This window comes from Physeter macrocephalus, chromosome 11, assembly GCF_002837175.3.
Source record: "Physeter macrocephalus isolate SW-GA chromosome 11, ASM283717v5, whole genome shotgun sequence".
Lineage (NCBI taxonomy): Eukaryota > Metazoa > Chordata > Mammalia > Artiodactyla > Physeteridae > Physeter > Physeter macrocephalus.
In genome coordinates, this window is record NC_041224.1 from 122,249,446 (window position 1) to 122,274,150 (window position 24,705).

Here is a 24,705-nt window from a genome sequence, read left to right on the forward strand (position 1 = left end):
CCAGGAAGCAAAGAGGCAAGAAAAAGTCTCCTGTCTCTCCGGCAGCTCCGCGCCCGTTTCTGGAGCTCCTTTACGCGGTGCGCTTAATCCCCTCTCCTCTCGCACCAGGAGACAAAGAGGCAAAAAAAAAAAAAAGTCTTTTGTCTCTTCAGCAGCTCCGCACCAGTTTCTGGAGCTCCTTTAAGCGGCGCGCTTAAACCCCTTCCTCGCGCACCAGGTTTGCCCTCCGCACCCCGCTGCTGCGCTCTCCTCCGAGGCTCCGGTGCTTCCCCCTCCGCCACCCACAGTCTCCGCCCGCGAAGGGGCTTCTAGGGTGTGGGAACCTTTCCTCCTTCACGGCTCCCTCCCACTGGTGCAGGTCCCGTCCCTGTTCTTTGTCTCTGTTTATTCTTTTTTCTTTTGCCTACCCAGGTACGTGGGGGGTTTCTTGCCTTTTGTGAGGTCTGAGGTCTTCTGCCAGCGTTCGGTGGGTGTTCTATAGGAGAAGTTCCACGTGTAGCTGTATTTCTGATGTATCTGTGAGGAGGAAGATGAACTCCGCGTCTTACTCTTCCGCCATCTTGCCTGCTAATCTCCTATCTCATCTTTCGACATGTTTGATTTAAAGTGAGAGATGAATGACTCTCCCTTTCACTGGAACACTTAGAGGACTTTGAGGCCTATTAATTGTCCTAATTTCAGTATTGTTGTGTCTCAGGTAATAGGAAGGTCTGAGGAGAGGGAGAGAGATAGGGGAGTAGCTGGTCTGTGGAACAGAGCACACATTTATCAGTTAAGTTTGCCATCTTTTATGGGCACAGTTCATGGCACCCCAAAACAATTTCAATAGTAATACCAAAGATCACTGATTGCAGATCACCATACAAATATAATAATGAAAATGTTTGAAATATTGTGAGAATTACCAAAATATGACACAGAGATACAAAGTGAGCAAACACTGTTGGAAAAATGGCACAGGGTTGCCACAAACCTTCAGTTTGTAAAAACTGCAGTATCTATAAAGCTCAACAAAGTGAAGTGAATAAAACAAAGTGTGCCTATATATAATGTCATGTCAATGCAGAGTATTCTTCCTTTCTGATTTGGATACCCTTTATTTCTTTTTCTTGCCTAATTGCTCTGGCTAGGACTTCCAGTACTATGTTGAATGGAAGTGGTAAGAGTGGGCACCATTGTCACGTTGCTGATCTTAGAGGAAAGGATTTCCACTTTTCACTATCGAGTGTGATGTTAGCTGTGGGCTTGTCATGTATGGCCATTTTAAAGTTGAGGTACATTCCCTCTATTTTTGCTTGGTTGTTCCAATTTTTGGCATATGTTCTTTTATTAACCTATAATTATATTGATTCTCCTTTATTTAGAAATGATATAAATGATGTTCTAAAAATTTTATTATCACTTCTTTGTTGGAACTTGTCATTTTGAATTATGGCTATTTCAACCAAAGTTAACTGACTTTCTCTCAACTTAAGTTCAAGTCCTTTTTGATAGTTTTTAAAATTGCTAGATATTTATGTTAACTTTATATTTTGAAATAGTTTGCCCTCAGAGTCTGTTTTATTTTAGTCTTTAAACTTATATAAAGAAATCTTAAAGTCTCACTTAACTAACTGATACTTTCATAAAGTTATACTTATTAGTATAATAGGAAGTATTATCAAAGAATGCACTATGATAAAAAGAGAACTTAATTTTCTTTTTTGGTGAAAGGAGTCAGGTAATTACCTAGGTCTGAAAAATTTGGATCTGTGGATTTGTTGACCCCCTGGATTATAAAATGTCCAAATACTCTGTTGATTTTATTAATTTAGTGGAAAACATGATCAAATCAGTGAACTGATAATGTGTTAATTACCTGGTTAAAATCATGCTTGGCACACAGTAAATATTCTCTTTCAGTCATGATATTTCTTAGCTAATTTATCTGTGTTTTCTCAGAAAATTTCACTTAAGTGAATGTTTCTTGATGAACTAAAATCCATTCTTTTAAACACAAATATTTATTTTAACCATCTTGTGTGAAAAGATTTCTAAGATGTATTAAATGCTCTATTAACTCACTACAGAGATATTTTGAATATACTTTCCTATTGATTCAGGGTCATTACAAACATTTATCATTGCTGTGTATTTCAAGTTTGTTATAGGGGTGTTTAATTTCCTTTCAAGTTTCAAGTTTCAAGTTCCTTTACAAATGGCTTAAGATTAGTTATGTTCTCTTTTTAGGATTGTAAACTTCTATGCCTTTCACAGTCACTTCTCTCCATTTCTAATCTACTGGAGACTGAGAAACAAGACGAACAGGCTTATTAGAATTATGCTGAACATAAGAATAAATGAGCTAAAAGGAAACAAGTGGCTCTTCTGAATTTGATGCCTTTAAGCATTAATGCAGGGAATAATCTGGTTCCACAAGCCTTTTTTACTTACTTGTGTATTTTGGCCACACCCCAAATAGCTGAGGTTTTTTTCTGTAACAAAATAATATAAAGAATACTCTTTTACTTATTACCTAGAGGGCAAATTTAACATTTGCCTTAATTTTTTTCAAGAAAAAATATTACAGATAAGTTGTCCTCATGCTGCAGAGGTAAGTACTCTTGTGAAAACGATGTGAATATTTTTTGTTTTTCCAGTTAAATGAGTTTATGTGTAGTATGTAGGTTTATTTTTCTTGCATTTTAAAAATGTACATCAATAGCCTCATTATATATATACATACATACATATATATATATATATATATATATATATATATATATCCTTTAGAAGTCGGCTTTTTTTACTCAACATTTTTTTGAGATCCATCAAAGTTAAGAAATGTGGGTCAAGTTAGTTCATTCTGACCACTGTGTGGTATTCCACTGTGTGGCTTTGCCACAATAACTTTATTCTGTTATTAATGGTCATTAGGTTGCTGCTGACTTTTTGTTATAAATAATGTGGAAATATGCCTTTTAATATTTCTTTGTCACAGAAGCAGTAGTTTTCTAGAGCTGTAGTTTTCAAACTGGGGTACACCCCCTCAGAGTATGCAAAGAATTTCCGAGCAGTATACAGGTATGCTTCTAGGAAAATTCACAGAATTTCACCTTCCATGTATATTCTTCTTCAAAGTTGTTCTGCCTAAGGAAGAACTTGTGAACAAGGTGCAGATTCTCCTTTCCTACTCTTCATTTTGCAGTTACCCTTCTCCCATGCATAAAATGAGCACACACCTTTAACCTGGTCCTAGTCTTATGATGATGCATCATACTAAGGTGTGTAAACCTCTGGAGCTCAAGAGACAATATGAAATATTGGTGTCAGTGCTGAGAAAGTGAATAACTCTAGTGATTGCTTTCAACCAGTTGACTTATCTAAAATAATTTTTGGTGATAGACCAGTGTTTTGGTCCTAAAAGCTCAGAAGTTCGAAGAATGGGTGACATTACTGTAACAAAACTTTCTCTTCTCATCTACTTTATGTGAAAAAGATTTTTAGCACTTGTTTTTATAAAAATGAAAATAGGAATAGAATGAATGATGGACCTGACTCATGTCAGGAACAAGTAATATTCATCCATGGAATATGAACTATTTGGGTAAAGAAAAAAAGATGCAGCCTTATCCATTTCATTAAGAAATGCAGTTCTAATAAGTTTTTCTTTATACTAATTTAAATGTGTAATATTTATATTTTTGAGCAATTATATTTAATATGTATAAAATCTAGGAGAAAAAATTTAACATGGCTTTTAAGAAAATAATCACACATTTTAAATTCTATGGGTTATTTTGCAGAAAATATATAAGTAATCAATGAAAGACTAACAAAAAGCATTACATTTGCATAAAAAGCTGTGGGATAGTTGGAAAGGATATATGTAGCAGTCTGGGTCAAATCAGGAGACAAAGCACACAGTAGTTCAAACTGGGAAAGTTTAATATAAAGAATTATTAACTGTGATAAGAATAATTACAAAATGTGAGGAAACTCTATATAGCCCCCTAGAGCTGAGGGAGGTCACTCATGGTAGGACACACTTGGAAGGGGTTCAGCCCTCTTTGGTGAAGGTGTGTTTCAGCTCCCAGGATAGCAGAGAAGATCGCTGGTTCCACAAGGCCTGAGCTGGTCTGGAGGTGCTGAGCAAGCAATAGGTGCTGTCCAGGGTGCAGGTGGGGAGCAGGTGAACAGCAACCATTGGCACTGGGTTTGCAGTGGGAGTGTGGATGCCAGGGATGGGGAGGTCTTCAGAGCCAGTGGGTGGGCCACACATGACATGCAGGCTGCTCAGGGCAGGGAATGGGAGTCCAGTGCAGGCAGGAGACCTTCAAAGCATATGAGCTGTATAGCAGCTCTAGTTTCTGTGTGAAGGAAGGTCAGGCTGAGGCTGCAAGGTGGCAGAGGGACCATGGCTGGGGGAGGCTCCACCGCAAGTCTTATATCCAGGCTGCCTATCCTGGCCTACCTTGGCCTGCCCTGGGAACTACAGGAGAACCCCCGCCTTCTACCATATCCCCATGGCCCTTACTGAAAAAACTTAACATTGTGCTGACTTTAAAGGTGTGTTACTTAAAGGAGTTCCATTATTGGAGGGAACATATTGAAGGGTGACTTCAGAGCTGAGGCAGTAAATTAATAACTGATACAATATATGGGTTTAAGGAGGAAAACGATATAAAATTTCCAAATGATCAGGAACTTATTGCATCTTTAAAATAGATGATCAGGAGCTTAGAGCATCTTTAAAATAGATGAATGGTAGTAAGTATGGAATTACTATGGCAATGTAATCGTAAGTGTACCAGAGTGATGTGTACTTGTAATTGTACCCAGGCACTCACTTCTCCCTTGCCAGATGCAGAGTGTTCCACTGTCCATCGTGGACAACGGGGGTCTATGAAGCTGTGAGAGAAGTATGCTTCAAACGTTTGAAGAGCAGGTAGGAAGCCCAGGTGTGAAGCTCCAGATGGAGCTGGTGGGTGTGAGGGGGTTGCGAACTGGAGAGGGGGGCAGGGCTCCCTGCAGGCCTTGAATTGCTTGCATATAAATCAGATACTTCTGTGTGTTGGTGGCTGATGTGTGTTCTCAACGGTGGCTAAACTAGCAGCAGGGTTATGTATGTACAAATTACAGCTTCATCATTATTTTGAAATACTTGTAGTGAAAAAAAATCACTTGAATTTGAAATTAATTTACATTACATAAGAAATCTCAACATTACCCTTACCATTACATTTAAAGCTATTGGATTTCATAAGTATAATTTCAGCTGCATAAATTTTTGAATGTTGTGGACAGAAAGGTTAAAAAATTATCACCCATTTGTGGGGTGTTTCTCTTGGTAGGAATGTTAAAAGTTTTAATAGGTTATAAGTTAAAACATTTGACAAGAGTTTATTTGAAAGTTTTATACAAATTCAGCAATTATTTCCTCCAAGCCTCTGCATTTTTTCTCATCAATTATATAATAAAGAAAATAATGTTTTTCTTGGTTTGTTTCAATTCCTTCTAGTTTAAACGAGTATGCTGCATAATATTTTCTGTGTGTCAGGACATGAAAGAGCTTAGGAACCACTGATATAGACAATGTGGTGTGACTCTTGGGTATTATTCACACCTGCTGTATATTACTCCATTAGCACCATTTAATACTACTGGCTTCATAACAATCCAATCTGGTTCATGCTATTGTATAAGCCTCAAGCAAGTTAGTTGCTGAATCTGTGTGTTCAATCATAAGCACAATGTCCTTCCCAAGCCCCACCCTACCAGCTCCCTAACTTCTTTATTCCCAGGGTGGTGGAGGAAATGGTAAAGTAATTTTAGATATATAAATTTCATATAGTAAGCTGTGTTTTGAAAATATTTAATATGTTTGTTCAAAGATGACCTTGTACATGTCTATAAGCTGTCAGACTAACAGCTGAAACTTTCAGTAAAGAATCAGTTTTACGTAACCAAGGTGAATCCTTCATTTCACACATGAGGAAAGTGAGGCTCAAGGAAGAGTCTGTGCTCATGTAGCATTAGAGTCAGAGCTTAGTGCAGAAAACAGAGGATGACACTCCCAGTTTAGTGCTTTACTATATGCAACTTCACTTGTATACTACATATATATATTAATAGACTTTCTTTTTTCATATATTTTGGGTACTGTTTTGGTATTTTAAATACACAGACATGTTTTTTTAAAAATTAATTTATTTTTGGCTGCGTTGGGTCTTTGTTGCTGCGCGTAGGCTTTCTCTAGTTGCGGTGAGCGGGGGGCTACTCTTTGTTGCTGTGCGTGGGCTTCTCATCGCGGTGGCTTCTCTTGTTGTGCAGCATAGGCTCTAGGTGCGCAGGCTTCAGTAGTTATGGCACGTGGGCTCAATAGTTGTGGCTCGCGGACTGTAGAGCGCAGGCTCAGTAGTTGTGGTGCAAGGGCTTAGTTGCTCCGCGGCATGTGGGATCTTCCCGGGCCAGGGCTCGAACCCGTGTCCCTGCATTGGCAGACGGATTCTTAACCACTGAGCCACCAGGGAAGTCCTTAAATACACAGACGTGTTGATTCATCCAAAGGGGTTAGATATGTCCATGAAATAAGGGAGCAATAGGTATAATGACAGTTCTTTGTTAACACCAGATTATTCCATGATGTGGCAGTACTTAGAAGAGGCAGTGTCTGGAACGATTAGGGAAGGAGAGAAGGAAGAAAGAAAAGCAGCCATTTTCTTTCTCATCAACCACAGCAGTTTGCCTCAACAACCAAGAATGGAGATGACAAAGCCAAACTAAAGCAGTATAAGGGTTTAAGAACTATTTAGTACTGGCATAGTGAAGTACTTTTTTCATCCAGTAGAGGAATTTTTAAAAATAAGAAGTTCCTATAGTCTATAAAGTTTTTTTACAATATCATCAATAATGTACTCTAAATGCATAATACACTTGGATTTTGTGCTAAACAAACAGTCTGTTGTTTGCTTTTAAGCTTATGTTTTGGCATAGTGAGTTAAAAAAATTAAAACCCTCCAAATTATTCTGCCTATAGGTTTTATGATATATTCTCAAATTTAAGCTTTGCTGCATTAGAATACAATAGGAGCTAACATGATTATACACATTATAAGGATTACTGCAGTTTATTTAACACTAAAGGTTTTCATGCTTCATGAACAATAAAATGTTACAGTGATCACTTTTTAATGCTTTATTCATTGATTAAAAGAATATACATTTAACATAAACCATACAACAACATCAGTCATCAGGTCAAACATTCAGCTGGTTTCCTTACAGTTTCTGTCAGGAGTTATTTTATCTGATCACATTTATAAGATAAAATCTCACCACATCTGGCATTTACACACACTGTGCCAGTGGATTCACACTACTGATGTACATATAAAATCCGCATGGTATGTGCTCACTGGAGACAAAACAGTGCACACCTGTCAAAAGGTCATTTTAATATAAGATGGTAAAACCATTTGTAAAATACATATAAACTTTTTCCATAAATAGAATCATATCTGGACATTTGTTGCATAAATTGTGTTTCCAAAGCTTACACTAGAGCAGCCAGGTCTCAGCACTGCTGGGCACCCACGTTGGCTACTTACTTTATTATTGCAGACTGTCCTTTAACATTAAATGCACAACATTCGTACCACTTAAAACTGGGGTCAGGTGGAAGTCTCACAGAGACCACGTCTGTACCGCGGTTGCCCTGAAACAGTTAAGTCGGCTTTTAAAGCCTCTCAGATATAACAAGGTTTTAAAACATACTTCATGGAATGTTCTTCATGTATCATAGCAGCTCATACCTGTGATAGAACAAGCTTTCAGTTTTTCCTTTCTTTCCTTTACATTCACTATTCACAGTGAAACAGGTGCATGGTTTTTTTTTCTTTTTTTTTGTTTTTTTGTTTTTTTGTTTTTTTTCAGAGTTCTGAGGTTGCTGACTGAGCCACAGCACAGCTGTGTACCACAGGTCGAAATTCGACCTTAAATATTACAATCTAGCAGTATCTGGCTGGCCACAGTGGGCCAGCCCCTGCCAGCATGTGGGCACTTCTTCAGTTAAATCTATTCTTTGGCAGCTGACACGCGCGCTGACAGAGAAAAATCCAGTGACTTGTTGCTAGGGATTTCACGACTAATGTTTTGTTTGCAAGCATGTGTGTTTACAAACTCTGTGTTTTGATATTCATTTAGGAGGTTTTACCCTGGAATATTGTTTCTCTCTTCCTCCACTATTTGAAATCTTGGCTAAAAAGCTAACTTGAATGTATGATATAATTGATGAATTAAATTATGTCAGACATAGTTTAAAAATATCCAATAATTTGAGTATTTGTGTTGATGTAAATGCATTTAAAAAGGCTTAAGCAATGTTCTAACCTAGTACTATACAAAATTGAGAATGGTATTTGGTGATATCAACTATTATATATGTAATGAAAGTTAAAGTCTTGGCTTTTCTGTTAAAGATAACTCATTTGGGATTGTATTATCCTCCCTCCTTCCATTTCAAAGAAAAATTAATGAAATGCTATCACACAATGAATGAATGCAGTGCACTGCATACAACTCCACCAGGCTATGGATATATATCTATATATGTATAAAAATATTTTGGCTCCTGAGCTCTGACACACAAAGAATAAAAACATCAAAAGGCAGAGTAACTCAGTGAAAAAATAAAGTTAGCCAGCAACCTCAGACAACCTTCGGTTGTATATTCTTAAGGTTTGGTAACAAGTCCATTAACCGTGAAAGCCCTATACATTGTCACTTTGAACTTCTAAACCAATACCTGACTACGTTCTTTGATCAAGAAGTAGAATATATATATATATAATTCTATAAAGCTAATACTGATTAAACACAGCACAAAGGGATTAATTCACACTACTGAAAAAAAAAAACATAATAGGACCCTACTTGCATATGTAACCACAGGAATTGTACATTTAAAAAAAGCTAAATGTCTTCGCTGAAGCTTTGCATCTCTCTGTAAAAATGACGATTTGGTTCAGTGAAGACACTGAGTGATTCGATGTCCATGATCGCGTGCCAAGGTTGACCTAGGCCCAGGGATACCTGCTCAATAAGGTTATGTACTGGATCCACATCCTGGTCGGCCAGTTCACCTTGGTCAAAATCAATGCTTTCTTCAGTGACTTCAAGTACTTTTAGATCACAGCCACGAAGACGAGCAATGGCAATGAGGTTGTGTGCCCACACTGTGTAACCTTAAAAATAAGCAAAAGAGAAGCACTGTCATTTCCTTGCATTTTATTTTGTCTGTTTTATGTTAGTCTTTTCCACAAATTTGTATCTCACTTACCACTTTGGGGGTCCTTTGCCTTTAAAAATATGCTGAAATTTGAAAGGAAGTATGATTGCTTAGCTCAGGGAAAAAAAGACTAGAAGTTTGATACTGTCTCCAAGAATATTACTGTGACTGGTGAACAGATAGGTGCTGTAATCATATTCTGATATCATTTCAGTTAGTAAAACTGAAGACATTTAAAGTTTAAAGTATCATTTTATAGCTTCTGACAGTGTCGTATCAAAAACCGAAGTTTTATTTCATATGTATGTATCTATTAACAATACATAGGGGACTTCCCTGGTGGCGTAGTGGTTGAGAATCTGCCTGCCAATGCAGGGGACATGGGTTGAAGCCCTGGTCCAGGAGGATCCCAAATGCCGAAGAGCAACTAAGCCCATGCGCCACAACTACTGAGCCTGTGCTCTAGAGCCCGCGAGCCACAACTACTGAGCCCATGAGCCACAGCTACTGAGCCCGTGCGCCTAGAGCCCGTGCTCAGCAACAAGAGAAACCACTGCAATGAGAAGACCGTGCACCGCAACGAAGAGTAGCCCCTGCTTGCTGCAACTAGAGAAAGCCCATGCACAGCAACGAAGACCCAATGCAGCCAAAAATAAATAAATAAAATAAATAAAAATTAAAAAAACAAAACAATACATAGTAAACTGGTATTTTTCATTAGTAAAAGTCATCTCCTATGGTGCTTCACAGTCCAAACTTATAAAGTGATACTTTAAAGATAAACTGTTAATTGTCAGTAGCAAATATGTAAAGTATAAAACAGTTATGGGAATGATAGGTACTAACTTTAGAAAAGTGGTTACCTCTGGAAAGGAATAAAGTCGAATAGATGGAGGAGCTTTAGCTGTAGCTAACATTTTACTTCTTTGCCGCTCCACGGCATGTGGGATCCTCCCATACCGGGGCACGAACCCGGTTCCCCTGCATCGGCAGGCGGACGCGCAACCACTGCGCCACCAGGGAGGCCCCATTTTACTTCTTAAAAAAAGAAAAAACCTTTTGGAATTTGGACCTGTTACCGAGGCTGCTGTTACCATGTTCCTGTCCGCGGTCACCTTTGCCATGATCGAGTCAAAAACAATTCTGGTGAAAATGTTGAGCCAAGCTGGAACAGGTTTTTCCTTCAACACTAAGAGAAGCCGACTGCGGGAGAATCTGACTCTCTTGCATTATGATCCAGTAGTGAAAAAAAAAAGTCCTCTTTGTGGAACAGAAAAAAATACGCTCCCTCTAAACAATGGATTGAAAATGAATTTGATTTATAAATGAGAAGACTGAGGGTGGGATACTGATTCAGAAATTCTGCAGCGTGTAATCAAAGAAGAGGAAATGGCATGGAATCACTGCCTCCTGTGATTTGAAGGCCATTGTGAAGGAAAAGAATGAAGTGAAAGAAAGTTCTTCATATCAGGACATATATCATTGCATCACATTTATTTATCTTTCTGGATATTTTTATAGCCCTTAATAAAAATATGAAAATAGCCTGTAAAAAAAAAGAAAAAGAAAAAAGAAAAGAAAAAAGCTTTAGGGAATTCTCTGGTGGTGCAGTGGTTAGGACTTGGCACTTTCACTTCCAGAGTCTGGGTTCAATCCCTGCTGGTTGGGGAACTAAGATCCCGGAAGCCTCGTGGCGCAGCCAAAAAAAAAAAAGGTTTAAAAAGACTGGCTTAAATTAATTTTAAATAATCTGCCATTTCTTCATCCTATAAAAAAATCCTAATTTACTTATTACCTTCAATATTGATCTATTCTTTGCTATTACCTCTGATGACTGGCCAAATTATAAAGCAAAACTTGAAAAGCAAGATATACTCCCACTCAAATGCAGCTAAAAGATTAATTCAAAAATAATGAAACAGGGCTTCCCTGGTGGCACAGTGGTTGCGCGTCCGCCTGCCGATGCAGGGGAACCGGGTTCGCGCCCCGGTCTGGGAGGATCCCACATGCCGCGGAGCGGCTGGGCCCGTGAGCCATGGCCGCTGAGCCTGCGCGTCCGGAGCCTGTGCTCCGCAACGGGAGAGGCCACAACAGAGGGAGGCCCGCATACCACAAAAAAAAAAAAAAAAAAAAAAATGGAACAGAGATAATAAAGTATGTTTAAGATGTTCACAGAGACTTCCTATTTTGTATTCTGTAAATGTCTTATAAGTTACAGAAAGGAAGTAATATGTTCTTCTAACTTATAAGAGGAATGCTCTCCAAATGAAAACAGTTCACAGTAAGATGACAGGCCCGCTAGTAAGAAAAGAACATATCCCAGCCAAGAGAACCATCATTTAAAAAATACTGTACAAATTAACATGTTGATGCCTAAAATATAGAAGGTGAGGCAGTGAGCATGAAAGAAATCATACTTTCTTCTTCCTTCTGTGATATATTTTTAAGAGCTCTTATGATTAGAGAAAGAAATATATCTACTGCAGGTGGATATGTATGTATATTTTCTTAGATAATTTCAAATGCCATTTTTGTAAATACCATCAATCACATGGTAAAAGAAAAAAGTAACATGAGAGCTGGAAAAAAACACTACATTTAGGGTAAAATATGACTTTCCACTTGTAAAAGTGGTATATCTTATACACGTTAAAAAGTATAAAAATCTGTATATCAACTTGTTAATAAGAGTTCTTGACAGTATAAATGCCAGTGCTATCTTTTTACTGGTATAAAATGTTTTAGGTGTAATATCAATATCAAATTATAGTGAACAAAAATCACCTACCATGAATTGCCAGAAGAGAGAGCTTTGTGCACCTCCATGCTAATAAAACCAACGGATCTTCATTTCGGTTGTCACTAAGATCTGGAAAACCAGACGTGTCAATCACATCATTCATTAATATAAAATGAGTGAGGAACTTGTCATACTGCCTAGATATAAGATCAACAATAGCTCCTGAAACACAAGTGATGTAGCTGTCAAAATGAATCCTCTCTAGTGGTATACTGGGTTTCAGAATCTTTAACATATCTTCACTCTTGATATCAAAAGCCATTATATAGACCCGGAGGTTGGTGCTCTTTCTTGACAAGGCTTTCCAATGCTCATCATTTGGCATGTTGTCCAGAGACTTGTGCATCACGGAAACATTGTGGACCAGGAGAGAAAGTCGCTGCAAAGGCACATGGTTATTATCGGTTAAGACTCTTGCCATCTCAGCTGTAAAGTCACAGAAATCCAGGGCAAGTGAGCGTAGATTCATGAATTGCTCCAGTTCTACTGCAGTGATAAGGGTGCTGTTACCAGGAATATTGTTGTCCAGTAAACTCAGGTGCTCCATGGTGTTGGCAATAGAGTTTGAGAGAGATGACAGTGATGTTGGGGTTACTATTTCCAGCATAAACCCACAAGACAGCCACTTCAGTTGCCTACTGTTACTAAGTATTTCTTCAAACAGCTGCTGAATTCTGTAAGGAAAACACATGCCACACGATCTTGTTAAGACTTAGCTCTAATCTTTAACACTGATTTTTTTTTTAACACTGATTTTTGAAAATAGGGAATTAAATGGCATACAATGTTGAGATCCATTTTCTCTCATTAGTTAATTTCTGTTCAGCCCACAAGTAATATTATCATTAAAATTCACATAAAAATATAATGAATAAGAAGTATTAAACAAATAGATATATTAAACATATAGAAATATGTTCTTCAAGTAAAGGAGCATTTTACACTAGTATGGCAGAAAAGACTCATGATTTACAATTTATGTTATAGCAAAGACAAGTAGAGTAATAACAGTCTTAAATAGCAATAATTACCCAGTCAATTCTTTGATATGTCTGAAAGATTTATGACATGAAATGGCATGTATTGATCACTGGATTTCATAGTTAAGACATTTCCAGGGTAGATGTTCTTTTCAGAAACAAGTATCATTACTCTTCTGATTGTATCTTCTAATTTTTCAGAAAAAAACTGAAATTGTTATTAATATGAGTCCCTTTCCACTAACTATATAACTTACTGTTTAATTTTTTTGCCATCAGGGTCCACCTTGCTGAGGTATGTATTTGACAAACTTCCTTGCTGCTGTAGAACGCTTATGTCTCCAAAAAGGCTAAACTTCTGGAGGTTCCTACAAGAAAAGTAATTTAAAGTAATTGTCTAAATAATTAACATAAAAATATAAATGTTAAAAATAAAAATATGCAGAAGGAATATTCTAGAGATGTTTCTATCTTATAACTTAGAATCCAATATTCTAGAGATGTTTCTATCTTACAATTTAGAATCCAATTAAGTACTTTCAGATTGCTTTTAACATACAATGAAAAGCAATGTGATACAAGAGAAACAGCATAAGCTTTAAAGAATGAGGCATAACAATTAGTTCAGAAACTCAATGTTTTAGTGACCAGGGAAAAGTCTTCTTAAAGTCTCTGGGACTCAATTCTTTATCAGTAATAATACTAGCTACCTTAAAGGTTTAGGGATGAATAAATAACAAAATGACACGTGAAAGAACTATTTAACCTCTAAGTTTTATATATATGTTAAGTGTAATATAAAATTTCCCCAAACCAGTTAACTTAGTGTGTTAAGTGCTCAAGGGTGGGGCACTGCCCCGGAGATATCGTCTCAGTAAGAAATATTCTTTAACTAAAATCTAGAGAACCTTCCCCAGTTTTATGACCAAATGTATAGCTTATCAAAAAAAAAAAAACTGTGTAAAAATCTTTCAATTTTAGTAACTTTAGCTACAAAACATATTTTTCTAACAGTAAAATTCTAAATAAAGTAGGAGAAAGTTGATTACAGGATAAAGATTAAAAATTCCTAAATGCTAATAATAATGGTTAAACAACAAAAATTCAACTGAGTAAATTTAAAGATCAAATTGGTTATTAAAAGATTCATGAATCGGGCAGCATCCTATGTAGCAAATAGAAAGGAGCTCTGTAGAGCTGTAGAAAAGGAAAGGCTTTTAAAGGTGGAAAGGGGGCAGAAAAAGTAAATCATTAGCAAATAATGCATTGTTGCAGGCAATGGTCACCCTCCTAAAGGGAACTGAAGGGCCTATAGGGCAGATTACCTTACTAATGCTGACCAGGTTGACTGATTACATTCCTGGGGTAGACTGAAACTGCAATTGTGCTAGGTATTAAGTCTTAGTTTGGTGACACAGGGTTTAGCATAAGTGACTCCATTTTGGGTCTGCTGTTTCCTTTTTAACATAACCACTAGAGATTACGTCTGTAACACAGAAGTTTGGGATAACTTTAATAAGAAATGTATAATCCACAAGAGTGACAAAAGAAGATTTACGTGAACGAAAGATAACACTTCTTGATAGTATGTCACATTTTCCCAAATTAATAGCCTTAGTTTCACTAAAAAAACCTGATGATTCTAAAACTTAGCTTGAAGAATAATCATTAATTCATTTATTCATTCAACCAAGTTTTCTCTGAGGGCCTACTAAATACCAGGCACTGTGTGCTCCATCAGAGACATGACGGGGATCAAGCGCTGTGAAGGACAAGCACGTGTCACATCTTAATGGGGGTATCTGACACTGTGTAAGTCAGAAAAGGCTTCCCTAAATAAACTGATGAAAAATGGGACCTGAAGGAAATGTGGGAGCTAACCAGGAGAAGGAGCATGAGGAGAGCTGTTGTAGGGAAAAGAAAAAGCATATGCAGAGCCCCTGAAGTTGAAAGGAACAAAGTGAGCTTGAGACACTCAAGGAAAGGAATCTAGAATACAGAGAGCGTGAACATAAAGTGAAATGAGGTTGTAGAGGTAGACTGGGTTATATGCTAAATAAAAATTTCTGGGTTTTGCCTTCAAAATAATGAGATGCCCCCAAATGATTTTAAGCAGGAAATAATAATGATTAAATTTGTGTCTGGAAAATATTGCTGTAGCATTGGTATAGCCTGGCAGGAGGCAGAGTCTAAGTGGGGAGACTGGTTAAGAGAGTATTTTAGTAATAGAGATAAAAAATGGTATCTTGAACTGGATTTTTAGTGGTAGAGGTGAAGGAAAAAGGACAGTTTCAAAACTATATTTAGTTACTAAAATGGACAGGAAAAGGTCCTGGATTAGCTATAAAGGGGTGAGGGAGACAGAAGTCAAGAATAACTCCTAGAATTTTGAGGTTGTGGAACTGCATAGCTGGTAGAGCTTTTCATTCAGACAAAGATTCATAGAAATGAATCAGAAATTAATTAGGGTTTTGGGGGGGCTTACGGGGTGGAGGTGAGGTGGTAGAATAGTTAGATTATAGCTCTATTTTGAGCTTGAGTGCCTTTAAGATAGTCAAGTTAAGATGTCAAGTAGGCTATTCCAGTTCTAGAGCTGAGCAGTTACCTGGATGATAATTGAAGTCATGGATGGGGGAAATAGGGCTTAGGAAAAGAGCATAAATGAGAAGAAAAGCAGGCAAAAATTTAAGTTATGAGGAATTCCAATAATTAGAGAAGGATGAGGCTCAGAAGAAGAGGTTAGAAGTTGGAGAAAAGCCAGAAATATGGAAGTCACAGAAACCAAGGGATAAGTATTTTACAGAGAATAAAGTGATCAACAGCAGAGTCATGAGGTCTCATAAGATGAGGACTAGACATGTCCCTTTGGCTTAGCAACATGGTGATCAGAATGGAAGTTGTTTTGTACAGTGTGATGAGAAGAGGTCAGATTGGATGTTTAGAAATAGAGATAGTGGATACAAATATTTTTAAAAATATGCTATGAAAAGGAATAACAGAAGGGACTAGAGAATATATAAAAGCCTCCAGATGAGAGGCAAAGGTAGAGGAGAATGGATGTGGCTCTTGATTAGCAAGATAAGGAAGGATGAAGGACTTTCATACCAGATAGTGAAGCGTACTATGTGGCCAACAATATCAAAATCAGTATTGGTATTAGCAGAAAAACAAGAAGACAAGTAAATGGAATAGAACAGATAGCTAAAAATAGACCCTGTTACATGAAAGACTTTAATAAATGATAAAGAAGGTATTACAAATCAATAGGGAAAGGCATATTTAATAAATGGCATTGGGATAAGTGATTAGCAGTTTTGGAGAAAAATCAAATTAGAGCCAATTCTGACTCAATAGACCAAAATAATTTGCACAGATATTATTACATACTAAAAAGTCAAGGTAAAACCATACATGAAAAGTACATGAAATGTAATGAATTTTAATCTAATTTCTGAGATAAGGCTTTCTAAGCCTAGAAATAATAGAATAAATCAGAAAAAAAGAGGTAAAATTTTGACTGTATATAAATAAAAACCTTGATATTTAATAGTATGCTAAAAATGGCAAACCAACATAATGAGAAAAAAATTTGTAACAAATGTACAGTCATTATTTAAGATATAAGAGGACTCCACATAAATCAAGAACAAAAGCATTAAGAATCATACTGGTAAATGGGAAAAGGTTATAAAATAACCAATGTAGAACATGTCAAGGAAAATATTAGAAGGATTGCTAATGGAAAAAATCTAATATTTTCTTGACTTTAAAAAAAATTTAATCACTCTAAAAAACCTAATGAACTTTCCATGTGATTACCAAAGAAACTGTATTCTTAAAAACATTTCAAAGGGAGACACGTACCTAAATCTTTTTTCCCATTTAAAAAAAGGTTATAAAACTGTTCCTGAGAGCATGGCTACCATATCAGACTCTAAAGGTACATTGCTATATATATAATTATGACTGCTTTTAAAGTATTTTCCCTTTTACCCTTTCTTTATTCTGAAGTTGCCACCACATCCATGAATTATAAAGAGGTTGATTTGCTTCTCAGAGCAGAGGTTGATAACCTCTTCTAGAAAGGAAAATTTAAGACCTTGTATCTAAAAGAATATTTATTTTTGGAGAACAGGTTTTTACATAAAGTAGAAAATAAAGATATCACATTCGATTTCTAATAATATTCAGAGAGTCCTAAACAAGTCACACAATCTTAGAATTTTTCTCTTTCCAACCCAGTTTCCATTAATTATCACTGTATAACCATAACACTGTCCTTTGTGGTACCGAAACACATGTGTGAGAAGCTTTTCTTCCACAAAGGATTAAACAGCTACAAGAACTGCCTTCCCACTGTAAACAACAAGAAAAGTGGACAAAATATGTGACACAACTGTTTTCACATACTGGACAATAAACAATATAGGACTGTGATCACTGAAGAATGGAATAAAATGAGATGAGCACTATGACTGCCTCAGATAATGGCCTGGAAAGGGTTTCCAAGCTGCTAGCTGTGGCTCTGTCTTATATGGCCTTTATTGTGTTGAGGTATGTTCCCTCTATGCCCACTTTCTGGAGAGTTTGTTTTTTTTTTTTCTTTGATAAATGAATGTTGAATTTTATCAAAACCTTTTCCTGCAGCTATTGAGACGATCATATGGTTTTTATTCTTCAATTTGTTAATGTGGTGTATGACACCGATTGATTTGTGGATATTGAAAAATCCTTGCATCCCTGGGACAAATCCCACTTGATCATGGTGTATGATACTTTTAATGTATTGTTGGAGTTATTTTGCTAGTGTTTTGTTGAGGATTTTTGCATCTATGTTCATCAGTGATATTGGCCTGTAGTTCTCTTTTCTTGTGTGATACCTTTGTCTGATTTTGGTATTATGGTGATGGTGGCCTCATAGAATGAGTTTGGAAGAGTTCCTTCCTCTGCAATTTTTTGGAATAGTTTCAGAGGATGGGTGTTAACTCTTCTCTAAATGTTTGGTAGAATTCACTTGTGAGGCCATCTGGTCCTGGACTTTTGTTTGTTGAGGGTCTTTAAATTACTGAATCAGTTTCAATGCTGGTAATTGGTCTGTTCATATTTTCTATTTCTTCGTGGTTCAGCTGGGAGATTGTACCTTTCTAAGAATTAATGAATTCAGTAAAGTTGTACAATACAAAATTACTATACAGAAATCTGATGCATTTCTATACACTGACAATGAAATAGCAGAAAGAGAAATTAAGGAAACAATCCCATTTACCATCACATGAAAAAAAATAAAATACTTAGGAATAAACCTACCTAAGGAGTCAAAAGGCCAGTACTCTGAAAACTATAAGGAGCTGTTGAAATAAACTGAAGATGACACAAACAGATGGAAAGATATATTGTGTCCTTGGATTGGAAGAATTAACACGGTTAAAATGATCATACTACCCAAGGCAATCTATAGATTCAGTGCAATCCGTGTCAAACTACTCATGGCATTTTTCACAGAACTAGAACAAAAAATTTTAAAATTTGTATGGAAACACAAAAAACCCTGAATAGCCAAAGCAATCTTGAGGAAGAAGAACAGGGCTGGAGGAATCAGGCTCCCTGACTTCAGACTATACTACAAAGCTACAGTAAACAAAACAGTATGGTGCTGGCACAAAAACAGAAATATAGATCAATGGAACATGACAGACAGTCCAGAGATAAACCCACACCCCTATGGTCACCTAACTGACGACAAAGGAGGCAAGAATATACAATGGAGAAAAGACAAGTCTTTTCAGTAAGCGGTGCTGGGAAAAATGGACAGCTAAATGTAAAAGAATGAAATTAGATCATTCTCTAATACCGTATACAAAAATAAACTCAAAATGGATTAAAGACCTACATGTAAGACTGGATACTATAAAACTCTTAGAGGAGAATGTAGGCAGAACACTCTTTGACATAAATTGCAGCAATATTTTTTGAATCCATCTCCTAGAATAATGGAAATAAAAACAAAAATAAACAAATGGGGCCTAATTAAACTCAAAAGCTTTTGCAAAGCAAAGGAAACTATAAATAAAATGAAAAGACAACCCACAGAATGGGAGAAAATTTTTGCAAATAATGCGACCCATGAGGGTTTAATTTCCAAAATATGCAAACAGCTCATACAGCTCAATATCAAAAAGGCAACAATCCAATCAAAAAATGGGCAGAAGACCTAAATAGACATTTCTCCAAAGAAGACATACGGATGGCTAAGGGGCACATGAAAAAAAGCTCAATATCGCTAATTATTAGAGAAATGCAAATCAAAACTACAGTGAGGTACCACCTCACACCGGCCAGAATGGCCATCATTAAAAAATCTACAAATAATAAATGCTGGAGACGGTGTTGAGAAAAAGGAACCCTCCTAAACTGTTGGTGGGAATGTAAATAGGTACAACCACTATGGAGAACAGGATGGAGATTACTTTAAAAAACTAAAAATAGAGCTACCATATGATCCAACAATCCCACTCCTGGGCATATATCTGGAGAAAAACCTTACTTCAAAAAGATACATGCACCCCAGTGTTCACTGCAGCACTATTTACAATAGCCAAGACATGGGAGGAATCTAAATGTCCACTGACAGATGAATAGATAAAGAAGATGTAGTACATATATACAATGGAGTATTACTCAGGCATAAAAAAGAATGAAATAATGCCATTTGCAGCAACATGGATGGACCTAAAGATTATTATACGAAATAAAGTATGATGATATCACTCATATGTGGAATCCAATTAAAAAATGATATAAAAGAACTTATTTACAGAACAGAAACAGACTCAGATTTGAAACCAAACTTATGGTTACCAAAGGGGAAACATAGGGCAGAAGGATAAATTAGGGGCTTGGGATTAACATACACAATTATACATAAAATAGATAACCAATAAAGACCTATTGTATAGTATAGGGGACTCTACTCAATATCCTGTAATAACCTATATAAGTAAAGAATCTGAAATGAATATATGTATATATATATACCTGAATCACTTTGCTGTACACCTGAAATTAACACATTGTAAATCAACTACACTCCGATAAAAATTTTTTAAGAAATATAAAAAAATACCCCCCCAATATTACATAAATAAATACATACAAATGATAGAAAAACAAGGATTTATAGGCTCTTAAGCTGAAGTCCATCCTAGAAACTGTTGGCAAAACATTGTATTTATGTGCACTTTCTGGAGAAGGATCACTAGCTTTCATCAGCTCCTCAAAGATTAACCAAAAAAGATCAGGAACCATTGACCTAGGCCTAGAGTCCTATGGGGATGTTAAAAAACACAACAGTAAAACAACAAAAACAACAAAAACTCTAGACTTACATACATGACCCGTCCACACTTAAAACGTAATACTACATTTACGAATGTATACCCCTTCTCACAACTGCCAAGTTCTAAGAGCTACTTTTCTCTGTAAGTTAAGAAAGAACAAACAGCCATTGGTTAATGACAGAGATTACTATAAAGATTAACACAAAAGTAGTAAAAGGAGAGGCAAAATTTAAGTACATTTATGTTAGGACCAATACCTAATTTATTTTGGGCCTAGAGTGTTTGTCAGTTTTGTTGGCAAGCCTTCAAATTCTAAGAAAGACTTTTCTATCAGAAATGATACTTTTTAATCAACCTAAGTCAAAGCTGTCAAAAACCAAAACCGAAATGGAAACCAAAACAAAAACCCATAAATTACATGGAGTTTCCCCGTTTCTAATGAAAGTTAAAATGCTTCACTTTGGACATTCTTAAAGAACTTTGTCATATATACAGTGTTTAATCATCCTCAAAAAAATTCTAGCCCAACCTTTTCTTCACAAAAGTGCTAGACTGTCTGCTCAGTTAACCTCTCAAAGAAAATAAGGCCTCTTAGTCACTTCCCTGCTGGCGCGGTGGTTAAGAGTCCAACTGCCAATGCAGGGGAAAACAGGTTCAAGCCCTGGTCCAGAAAGATCCCACATGCTGCAGAGCAACTAAGCCCGTGCGCCACAACCACTGAGCCTGCACTCTAGAGGCTGCGAGCCACAACTAGTAAGCCCGCATGCCACAACTACTGAAGCCCATGCGCCTAGAGCCTGTGCTCTGCAACAAGAGAAGCCACTGCAATGAGAAGCCCACGTACCGCAACAAAGAGTAGCCCCTGCTCACCACAACTAGAGAAAGCCGGTGAGCAGCAACAAAGACCAAACAATAAATAAATAAATAGGCCTCTTAAATTTGGCACTTTTTTTTTTGGTACTGTTCATACTAGCTCCCAGGGTGATTTCAATTTAGGATTCTCTAAGGATAATTTATATTTCTAGGCTGTATTTTCCTGTAAAACCTACATAAATACCAAGTAAAACTCTAAGCAAATGGGCAAATTTCATTTACTTTGTTGGATTCTTTCACAGGTAACCTGGTATAAGATTAATTTAATAATGGAAGTCTTGTTTCCTATTTTCTTTTTTTTTTTTAAGAATTTTTTTTGAAGTGGACCATTTTTAAAGTCTATATTGAATTTGTTACAATATTGCTTCTGGGTTAAGAGTCCAACTGCCAATGCAGGGGAAAACAGGTTCAAGCCCTGGTCCAGAAAGATCCCACATGCTGCAGAGCAACTAAGCCCGTGCGCCACAACCACTGAGCCTGCACTCTAGAGGCTGCGAGCCACAACTAGTAAGCCCGCATGCCACAACTACTGAAGCCCATGCGCCTAGAGCCTGTGCTCTGCAACAAGAGAAGCCACTGCAATGAGAAGCCCACGTACCGCAACAAAGAGTAGCCCCTGCTCACCACAACTAGAGAAAGCCGGTGAGCAGCAACAAAGACCAAACAATAAATAAATAAATAGGCCTCTTAAATTTGGCACTTTTTTTTTTGGTACTGTTCATACTAGCTCCCAGGGTGATTTCAATTTAGGATTCTCTAAGGATAATTTATATTTCTAGGCTGTATTTTCCTGTAAAACCTACATAAATACCAAGTAAAACTCTAAGCAAATGGGCAAATTTCATTTACTTTGTTGGATTCTTTCACAGGTAACCTGGTATAAGATTAATTTAATAATGGAAGTCTTGTTTCCTATTTTCTTTTTTTTTTTTAAGAATTTTTTTTGAAGTGGACCATTTTTAAAGTCTATATTGAATTTGTTACAATATTGCTTCTGTTTTATGTTTTGGTTTTTTGGCCGTAAGGCATGTGGGATCTTAGCTCCCCAACCAGGGATCAAACCCTCACCCCCTGAATTGGAAGGTGAAGTCCTAACCATTGGACTGCCAGGGAAGTCCCCCTATTTTCTTTTTAATGAAGAACCTTCTTGCTTCTGAGTCAGAAGCCCTTCGCATATGAAAATAATTATAAATGCAAAGGAGTACTGCTGAAATAGAGGGTAATTTGTTTCAGATTCAATTTGGGAAGTGGGTGGAAAGCATATGGAATTTATAAATTTCTTTTGTCTATTAAGAATGCAGGCTAGTTAAATCCTGGTATTTTAAAATCCCGTATTTTCTTCAAATAAAACCAAAATAATTCTCATGTCATAGACTAATACACAAAGTTGACTGCGATATAAACAATATCAAGGCTAATCATGCTTTGGTATACTAAGTTTAATTCTCTGAAAACAAACTATCAGAAGATGCTTTATTGGTCTAATCATCTTTTAGAGAAGAATTTTAAACATACATACACATCTTTTTTTATTTTTAAAGTAATTTTAGATTCACGGCAAAATTGCAGAAAGTACAGATTTCTCACATTTATACCCCCTACTTCCATACACACATAACCTCCCATTATCAACATCCCCCACCAAAGTGGTATATTTGTTACAATTGATGAATTTACACTTAAACATCAATATTATCCAAAGCCCATAGTTCACATTACAGTTCACTCTCCATGCTGTACCTTCTATGAGTTTGGACAAATGCAAAATGACATGTATGCATCACTACAGTATCATTCAGAAAAGCTTCACCACCCTAAAAAATCCTCTGTGCTCCACCTAGTCCTCCCTCTATTCCCTCTAGCCCTTGGCAACTACTGATATTTTTACTGTCTCCATAGTTTTGTCTTTTCCAGAATGTTATATAGTTGGAACCATTCAGTATATATCCTTTTTAGACTGGCTTTTTTCACTTGCTAATGTGCATTTAAGTTTCCTCCGTGTCTTTTCACGGCTTGATAGGTAATTTTTTTTTTCTAGTGCTGAATATTATTTCACTGTCTGGACATACCATATTATTTATCCATTCACCTACTTAAGGGCATCTTGGATGTTTCCAAGTTTTGGCAATTATAAACAAAGCTGCTATAAACATCTGTGTGCTGGGTTTTGTGTGGACAAAAAAAGTTTTTAACTCCTTTGGGTAGGAGCATGATTTTTGGATCATATGGTAGGAGGAGAATTAGTGGTGTAAGAAACTGCCAAACTGTCTTTCAAAGTGGCTGTACCATTTTGTATTCCCACAAACAGTGAATGAGAGTTCCTGTTGCTCCACATGCTCATCAGCATTTCGTGTTGTCAGTGTTCTGGATTTTGGTCATTCTAATAGGTGTGTAGTGGCGTCTTGTTTTAATTTGACATATGATGTGGAGCACCTTTTCACATGCTTATTTGCCAATTATATATCTTCTTTGATGAGATGTCTATTAAGGTCTTTGGCCCACTTTCTAATAGGGTTGTTTGCTTTATTATTATTGAACTTTAGGAGCTCTCTGTATATTTTGGACAATAGCCCTTTAACAGATGTCTTTTATGAATATTTTCTCCCAGTCTGTGGGTTTTCATTCCATTGACAGTGTCTTTCACAGACTGAAATTTTTAATTTTTTTTTTTTTTTTTTTTTGGTGGTACACGGGCCTCTCACTGTTGTGGCCTCTCCCATTGCAGAGCACAGGCTCCGGACGCACTGGCTCAGCGGCCATGGCCCACGGGCCCAGTCGCTCCGCGGCATGTGGGATCTTCCCGGGCCAGGGCACGAACCCGTGTCCCCTGCATCGGCAGGCGGATTCTCAACCACTGTGCCACCAGGGAAGCCCCTGAAATTTTTAATTTTAATGAAGTCCAGCTTATCAATTCTTCTTTTCATGGATCATCCCTTTGATATTGTATCAAAAAAGTTATCACCAAACCCTAGATCATCTAAGTTTTCTCCTGTTATCTTCTAGGAGTTGTTTTGTGTTTTACACTTAGGTCTGTGATCCTAAGTTGAGCTAATTATCGTGAAAAGTATAAAGTCTGTGTCTTCTTTTTCTTCCCCCCAATGTGGATGTCCGATTGTTCCAACACTATTTGTTGAAAAGACTATATTTCTCTATTATATTGCCTTTGCTCCTTTGTCAAAGATGAGTTGACTTTATGTGTGTCTACTTCTGGGCTTTCTATTCTGTTCCACCTATTTATCTAGACTTTCGTCAATTCCACAGTCTTGATTAGTACAGTTTACAGTAAGTCTTCAAGTCAGGTAGTCTCAGTCCTCTGACTTTGTTCTTCTCCTTCAGTATTGTCTTGGCTATTCTAGATCTTTTGCTTCTTCTTATAAACTTTAAAATAAGTTGTCATATATAACACATATGTACGTATACAACATATATACGATACCCTTAAAATTT

The 24,705-nt window shown here is 36.8% G+C and overlaps 1 protein-coding gene across 1 annotated transcript in view; it reads right to left on the reverse strand.

Moving 5' to 3' along the window:
* Positions 1–8,952: 8,952 nt before the first annotated feature.
* The window catches only part of FBXO33 (F-box protein 33), a 31,743-nt gene continuing 15,990 nt past the window's right edge, over positions 8,953–24,705 (reverse strand). Inside the window, exons 2-4 of the mRNA XM_007122685.4 lie at positions 13,306–13,416; positions 12,057–12,742; positions 8,953–9,224 (exon numbers count right to left, since the gene is read on the reverse strand). Of these exons, the coding sequence (XP_007122747.2) occupies positions 8,953–9,224; positions 12,057–12,742; positions 13,306–13,416 (1,069 nt within the window). The remainder of the gene's footprint in view (positions 9,225–12,056; positions 12,743–13,305; positions 13,417–24,705) is intronic.